This window comes from Nicotiana sylvestris, chromosome 7 (genome assembly GCF_000393655.2).
Source record: "Nicotiana sylvestris chromosome 7, ASM39365v2, whole genome shotgun sequence".
NCBI classification, from domain to species: domain Eukaryota; kingdom Viridiplantae; phylum Streptophyta; class Magnoliopsida; order Solanales; family Solanaceae; genus Nicotiana; species Nicotiana sylvestris.
The window spans coordinates 31,366,014-31,374,610 of record NC_091063.1 but is presented as its reverse complement, the minus strand read 5'-3'; the positions used below and the strand labels follow the sequence as shown (position 1 = coordinate 31,374,610).

At 35.3% G+C, this 8,597-nt stretch overlaps 1 protein-coding gene across 1 annotated transcript; it reads right to left on the bottom strand.

Annotated features, from left to right (window-relative positions):
• Nucleotides 1-4,814: 4,814 nt before the first annotated feature.
• Nucleotides 4,815-6,347, bottom strand: LOC104242327 (fasciclin-like arabinogalactan protein 21). Its single transcript, XM_009797355.2, has one exon. The coding sequence runs from the start codon at nucleotides 6,114-6,116 to the stop codon at nucleotides 5,061-5,063; it is 1,056 nt and encodes a 351-aa protein (XP_009795657.1). The 5' UTR covers nucleotides 6,117-6,347; the 3' UTR covers nucleotides 4,815-5,060.
• Between the last annotated feature and the right edge of the window lie 2,250 nt (nucleotides 6,348-8,597).

The window sequence follows — 8,597 nt, the reverse complement described above, 5'->3', positions numbered from 1 at the left end:
TAACAGGAAATCATCCTCCAATAGGTTCCATCAAAACTCTAGAGAACAAATTATCTATTCATAATAGTATGCAAAACTACAATACTAAAATTCATAACCAATAATGGAAATAGGAAGAAGGAAGTGAAAAGCTCGTAGAAGTATTCTCCGTCTTGCTCCTAGTGTGTTCTTGCCTCCTTAGGTCGAATCCCCGTTCTCCTTAGCCTCATTAGGTCTAAATTATGTCAAAAGTATGTCTCCCTCCTCAAAATAGCATTTTTACATGTATATATACCAAGTAGGGTCGGGCCCAAATAATTTCACCTTCTCCTACGCGAAAAAGGACACTTTTCCAGGACAGGAGGTACGCGACCGCGGATTGGCCGCGGATTTTGCCCAGTGTTCTGCCCTATTTGCGTGGCCAGTGCGCGGCCCGCGCACTTGCAGTATACTTTTCACCCTGTTCTATTTGGAATTTGGAAATACCTAAAACATAAAAGTTGTATCCCTTTGAGTTAGCTTTCCAACTATATATTGTGGAGCCCAAATGGAGTTTTGAGAAAAACGTTATCTACATTTTACTAGACAATGCATAATATGCCTACGCGATTCTTCGTTCGTTCTTAACTATCATCCATTGATCTCCGAACATGATTTCGACTTAATTCCTTGGGCTTTTACTCAGACTTCAAAGCTTCAAATCACTTGAAGTCATTACATAACATTTACATAGCTCGGAATCACTCCTATAAGGCATAAAATATACCATTAATGCAAAACACTAGTGATTAAAGCTCAAACTCAATAAAAATGCAGTAAATTGGAATGTAATAATCGATTAAAATACGAAATTATAACCTATCATTAGCAAGGCAAGAAGCCGAGTGGTTGAGAAACTTATTGGTAGACGTGCCTTTGTGGGGAAGACAAGCTTCATTAGTTTTTCTCTATTGTGACTCACAGGCGGCAATTGGAATTGCCAAAAATAGTGTGTACAATGAAAAAAGAAGACATATCCGCATTAGGCATGGCGCGGTAAAACAATTGTTGAAACATGATGTTATTTTCTTGGAATATGTAAGATCTGAAAGAAGTTTGACGGATCCTTTAACCAAGGGTTTGACAAAGAGAGTTATCCTTGAAACATCGATGGGGATGGGGCTAAAGCCCATGGATTGAGGAAGTATGGTGGATACCCGTTTGTGGTCAAATGAGGCCATATAAGACCTCAATATGCACTACATTTCCTATCACTATGTTGTGTTGTAGTGCTTCATAAGGTTGAGCTTACTTTGCTCTTAATGATTCCATAGCCTTAAGGTAGTCTATGTATAGATAAACTTGATGGAATCACATGTGTGAGTGTAAAGGTGCGGTCACCTTTTATGAAAGACTTGGGATGTCTTTCTAGAGCACTCATGAGACCCAAGGTATGTGCATGACCATAAAAGCATTTTGTTAGTATCGCGGAGTTTGCATAAAATTAAGGATATAGTATGTGTTGTGGGGGTCTCAACTAAATGTCCATTCAGTTCAAGAGTACTTCACTTTGTTGATGTTAGTTGTTGCCTCATTTCACTATGTGTCAATTCAAATCGAAAGATATTGACACTTAAGTACATGTTCCTTCTTTTGCCCAGAATTATTCTATTTTTGTCGTTGCATTAGTGGATGATTGTTGGTATTATTTATAATGCAAAGTCAAAAATTTCTTTTTGAAAATCCATTTACAACCAATAGCCATGGGTCTTTTTATTTTTTAAGTGACTTCTTACATGAAGCCTTAAAGCCAAGTGTTGAATGGCTTTGACAAATGGTTATGCAAATCTATCATGTGTCTTCATGCATGGAAGACTAAGTACACTTGTTATTATTGAAACCAAGTGGACTAATATATTTGGACAAATGTTAAAAGGCTCTCCACACTTGTCATACATGCAACCTCCCTAATTGCCTATAAATATGATGATTATTAGTCATCATATTTACTCAATTCTTAACCAACAATTCATCTTGCTAATCATTATTTTCTTCCTACAATATTTTAATTTCTGTAACAGCTACAGAAAATATACCTTCATCTTCTCTTCTTTCTGGGCAACTGTTTTGTGCAAATTCTAAACTTCCAGCTACGAGTGCACGTGTTTGGAGTTGCTGTGGAATCTTGGGGAGCGACCGGTCTTAACGATTTGCACCCAGTCGGATCGAAATCGCTTTCAAGACAGTGGCTTGCCACGACACAGTATTTTTTATAAGTTGTTCTTTCCTTTTTGTTCTTAATCAATATTATCTACTCATTTTTCTTACATGTTCTTCTTAAAATTACATCAATAGCATCTTTGTGATAAATTGATTTAGTTTGCTCAGCCAATTCTTTTCCCAAACCTGTTCAGTCCCATAACACTGTAACTAGCATGTATAGTTCCATTGTGGGTATTGCTAAAGCTTTGATCCAGAAACCTTCTCATGTTCCAACCAGGTGTCTATCACAATAAGCGAAATCTGGAAATCAGCTCTAAACATCTGTTCGTCGATGCAAATAAGTGACATATCCTGTACTATTATTCTGGTGGGAAGTATAAGAATATCATTTCATGACTTAGTAAAAGCTTCAGAATAGCGCCTTCTTTAGATTTTCAAAGCTCATGTAAAGACACTATCATCCAACAGTTTGTAACACTCGGGAGGGGATAAAACAGATAGTTTGGCATAACTCAGCTAATCGGACTAGTAAATGAATCTGGAGAGCTAAAACATTTTTGCACCAGGTCAAACAATTGGTTGGCCACATAAGAATCTGGGAGATCTGTTAATAATTATTACAGTAGGATGTAATACCTAGATAGGAGGATTTGACAAGCATTGTTGCATTACAATTTTAAAGGTCTAAATTAGCCTAGGCTTAGCTCAGGTTCACATTACTCGTCCTTGCTACGTTCTCTACATGAATTTGAGAGTCGTGATTATAGCATTGAGGAACATCTTTACCAGAATATTTTTCCTTCTCACTTTGGTCAGTTTAGAATAATTTTTCTATGAACTTTCTAAAATTTGTTTCCTGTATCTTGACAAGGAAATTTTGAGTTGTGATACAGGACAATTTAGATGTCAGGCTCGTACAATTTGGTATCGTAACAAGACAAGTATAATCCCTCTACTAACATTAGCAAATCAGATGGCAGCAAATGACAAAGTCTTTAAATGAAGATAATGAATATTTGGTCAGACTCAATAGAGCATAATAGTTGTATTATAACCACATCATGAAATGAGGATGTTGTTGAGAGAATGGGAGTCACAGAAACAAGATTTCATCGACCTAGATTGCTCGATGATGATGACAGTTGGTCATTGTTCTGCAAATTTGCATTTATGTCAACTAAAGGTAAGTGTAATCTTTGTTGGAAAGTGTTGTGGTCTTCCTCTAGCCATCAAAACCATTGGTGGTATGTTATCATCAAAACCACATTCACTCGGGGAGAGGAGGCGGATAAGTGTAAATTTTCAATATATAGGATAGTGAAACCAATATCTCTGTAATGGCTTCTTTGCAGCTAAGTTATGATGAGCTTCCTGCTCATCTAAAGCAGTGCATTTTGTGCTTCTCAAGTTGTGGATTCAAGATACTGAATCCAGCAATTGTCCATCTTTTTCATGCTTACCTCAAAGTCTCTCTAGGCTTTCCAATATTGAAGAGTTGTATGGATTCAAGATACCAAATCCAGCAACAACAGAAGCTTGTCGCCTGAGTGAGATCATGTGGCTGACTCAACTTCGTGTATTGCAATTAGACATAACAGAGGAAAGCATGTAGAGGACGAGGGATTAGCTGCATTAAAACAACTTCAACTACTAAGGGTGCTATTGATCAATGCATGTGCCTATGAAGACAAGGACATCATAAGGAAGCTGGATAACTTGTCACCACCAACACGTATCGAAGAATTATATCTAAGGCACTTTCTCGGAGAAACCACACCAGCATGGATAAATCCCATTTCACTTCCTCAACTGCAGTACCTTTGCATCGAAGATTCAAGAGTGCTTAGACGCATGAGTGAAAATTTCTGGGAGGTAATGAGTGTAGCTGGAATATAGAAGGACTGTGCTTGAAATTTTTGCCAAAACTGATGGAAACATTCAAAAAGTGCAATGGCAGCCCTCAAATACTTGGAAGTTAGCCACTACAATTCGCTGGAATTATTCCCATGAAATGTTGAAGGTTTAGGATTTTGGACAAAGCCAGAGGAAGACAAGAAAGAACAAGATGTGATCTCAAGCCATGAAGAAGGCAATGAAGGAGAATTTGATGACATGCACTGAACTTACAGGATTCCAATTTTCAGTTTCAGTACACTATCATGCATTGTTTTCCTTTCTATCTTCTTTTCTTTCTTTCTTTTTTGGTTCGGAAAACTGGTACCACATTTTTCTGTTAGCATATAGTGATGTCTTCTTTGCAACTGTGTGCTTGTTTATAATAAGTATCAGTGGCATGTTTGTCGAGTCTTTATTCGAATACAGATTTCAGGTAATAGACAGGTGATCAATTCTTCTACCAAATCCTCACAGTGGATTACAAACTCTATGGAACAGTTAACGCAGAGTTCCCCTTTTAAGTAATGATCCACAACCTTTCATATTAATCCTATTAAAAGTTTATTTAACATTTTTATCTTTTGTATCCAAAATGAAAAGAAAAAAAAAATCAGTCCTTGAAAATTGGAATGAACTTTTTTTCTTAGTTTCGTGTTGCTACCTGATTTATTATAACTTTGAATGATGTTTTCCCTTTCTATGGCTGCAGACTTTCTTATGGATAGTATCTGAGTACATTTTTGATAGAATTAACAAAATAGTAAAAGGGTGTTTATCAACTATGCTTAGCTATACTACATCCAATAGCAATTTTGGAGCTACAAAACTAAACATAAGAAGCACTACTTGTTGAAGTTATCCGAGTACTGTTTCTCATCCATAACTTCCATATCTACTACTCCTATCTTAATTCTAGTTTGAAATGAATACATACATCTAACAGAAGCTGCTAATGCTGTAAAGACACAAAGTAAGAAAGCTTATTATCTGAATGAAATGGATAGCTCCTCCAACTCAAAAACCCGAGAAATTCCATGGATGATGAACGTCTTAGACACGAAAATATCTGGCGCTGTAATCTCCACTCCATCAATGGTCAAGATACGCGAAAAATTGCTCTTAGAAATAGTAACATTTAGGCCTGGAACCAATGTCTTGAGGGATGAATTGTCAGGCAAGAAAGCCAATTCCATGTAAGTGTATCTCTGAGGCAATATATGAAGCCTAACAATTCTTTCTAGCAATGGTGAAGGGGATGATAAAAATCCCAACTTTGGTGGAGCAAAGATAGTTACAGAGCTCAAATTCGCAGAATCTTGGAAAACCCCATCAAGAACAGAATGCAATTCAATTGCAAAAGAAACATATCCTTTGGAGCTGAGTAATTTGATGACTCTTGGCCAATCAACCAAGTTCTTGAGATCAGTTTTACTTGCATTTGATATCTGGTTTTCACAAATAGGTGATTGAATAATGTCACTGTGTTCGTCCATTGCATGAAAATCCAACTCAGAAAAAGCTCCAATAACTCCATGTATTGAAAGACTTTCTTCAAGAAACAAATCAGGATGAGAAAGTAACACATTGTTTATCTCAACAGACTTGTGTTTTATATCAGTTTTTGTGATGGCAATGCTTTTTTGAGACAAAAGGGTCGTTAAGCAACTTCCTTGGGATTTTTTCAACAGTTGTTGAAAAGGGAGCTTGAAAGGGGAAGTGTGGTACTGAAGGAGCTGTTTCATTGCCCAAGAAGGGACAGAGAGCTTGGAAATGGCGGAATCTTGGACGGCAAAAATGGTGGATTGAGGAGTGGAGAGGAAAATTTCAGGAGAGATTTGAAGTAGAGTAGCTAAGATGTTGAAACCTTGATTTCGAAGAGCTTTAGAAGCGTTCATTGTAAGGGCGTGTTTGGTGAATTGATGAGATGGATTTGAGTTTTTTGTTGATGTTCTTGAATGCATGCTGGTGGTAATTGCTGTAAAAGCAAGAATTATTGAGAGAACTACAAAGAATAGGCCTTGACAACCAGAACTACCCATAGTTACAGTTTTAGTTACAATCGAATCTCCTCTTCTTCTTTTTCTTCTTCTTCTGTGTGCGCTGTGATTTTGTGTTTGACAAAGATGAAAAATCTGAGGAAGAATATTGCACTTCAGTATCGTTTGCCTGATAGTATACTTCTGAACCGCAGCATTTTCGTTATTTCATTTCCCAAAGAAAAAGAAATAGGAACAGCTGCTCCAACCTCTAGATACCAACAAACTAGAGGGATTTTCCCTCCGAGCAAATAACGAGTCCTCCCTCAGTCCCTCTAGTTGAATATGACTCGGGTGGCAACCGGTCGGGTCTGGTCGGGTCAGATTTAGTCGGGTCGAAAATGGGTAATGCAAAAAAGTATAAATTGTTCGATCCGATTTATATTTAATACAGATAAAAAATGGGTTCTTAAATATAATAACTTTTGAAAAAATTCATAGTCTTACAAACTTGAAGAATTTAAGTTTTTTCGAAGGTCCCATTAGTTATCCATTTTTTAAATAAATACTAATATGAATCTTATCCATAATTGATCAATTTTAAAAAATCATTATCTAACCTATTTTTTAGTGATAATATAGATAAATAAAATTTTTATTTATTTATTATTTTGCCACCACTAAGGGTGTGTTTGGTATGACGGAAAACATTTTCCGGAAAATATTTTCTCATTTCCACTGTTTGGTTGCACAAAATAGTTTGAAAAATATTTTCCTAAATATCACATTTTCCTGAAATTGGAGAAAAATGACTTCCCTAAACAAAATATAGGAAAACATTTTCCAAAAACTCTATCTACCCTCACATCTAACCCCAACCCCACCCCCTTCTCTCCCCTACCCCACCTCTCACACCCCCTCTCCAAAAAAAAATTCCCGATGCCCCTGCCTCCCCCTGCTGCTACCCCCTCTCCCTCCCAAAAAAAGAATAAATTTTTTTACTTTTTTTTTGTATTTTCAAATTTTTGTTTTTTCATTTTTCTACACCACCACCCCCACCCCAACCCACTGCCCCCATCCCCGCAAAAAAAATATTTTTTTTATTTATATATTTTCAGTTCTAGTTTTTTAATTATTTAGTTTACAAGTTCGAAATTTTACAAGTTTCAAAGTTGTGAGTTCGGAGGTTTATGTGTTTGGAAGTTTACGGGTTTAAAAATTATAAATTTTACGGGTTCGAAAGTTTATGAAATTTATGGGTTCGGAAGATTGTTGGTTCGAAAGTTTATGGCTTCATGTTTATTGTATCTAAATTATTTATGAGTACTCTTGAGAAGTTATTTTCCTTAGTTTACTTACTAAGCACCGAAAAATGAATAAAATTACTACTTATTTACCAAGAAAATATTTTCTTAAAAAATATTTTCAACGAAAAACATTTTCCTTTATACCAAACACGCCCTAAACATTTTCCGCTATCAACTTTGCTTTTCTTTTTATGTTTGTTTCTTTTTCTTTCTTTTCTTCTTCCCTTTTTTTTTTCTTTCTGTTTATTATCTTTTCATTAGTTTTACTTAAAAATGACAGTAGTTATTTTAAATTCTACAGTATCTATGAAAAATAAAAACTTCTAGCAGAAAATTGCTGGTCAAATTAAAGTAGTAAACTAGATTTGACATGGAAGAGAGAAATTCTAATTGCTTAATATTTTTTTTAAAAACTTCTTTGTTTCATTCCATGTGATCTTGTTTTCTTTTAAGTTCGATTGATAAAGTATGATCCATTTCTATATTTAGGGGAAAAAAGATTAATTTAAACATCTTATTTTACCCTTGCTTAGAAATTTTTATAGCTAACAAATGTTAAAGACATTTATTTATTTTGTTGAGGGAGTAAATATTTGTCTTCAATTTTTTTTTACCCCCAGTAGCTTATATTATAATGATTAATCTTATTGTGATCCTGCAAAAGATTTTAAAAATTAAGATATCAACTCGTTAGGGTCTTTATTGTTCGTTCGCTCGTTATTACGATTTGCTTTTACCTTTGTGTAACCTCATAAAAACATAACTAGATGTTCATTTTCTCTTTAATAGACATGAAGATTGATGTTGCAACGTTACAAAAATTAATCACTAAATAAATTTTGACGGCAATTTCTGACAAAGGTCGGTGCTTCATCAAATTGGTCATTGTTGCAAAATATTACTTACTCTATCTGCAACGGCGGCAATAAATATAGGGGCTTGAGAGAAACACTGTAATTTGCGTACGCAGCTCCTTTATTCTCATTTTCTCTTTATTTTTTATTTTTTTGGTTCCTTTGGACGCCGATTTAGGTTAAATTTGGTTCAACCCATCTAAATTTTAATCTATAACAACTCGCAGATCACCAATTAGTGAATAGCTTTCTTCATCATTTCTTATTTAATTTAATAAAACAATAATGATTGATTGGGAACAGCAATGAGCTTGTATTGCTCTGACCGGGAAACAAATCTAAAGAAGAATAAAAGGAAAAAAGAAAAAGAAGAAATTTCTTCA

What these genes read in the sequence shown, in the direction of transcription:
- LOC104242327 (XM_009797355.2), bottom strand. Translation starts at nt 6,116, where the DNA reads ATGGGTAGTTCTGGTTGTCAAGGCCTATTCTTTGTAGTTCTCTCAATA.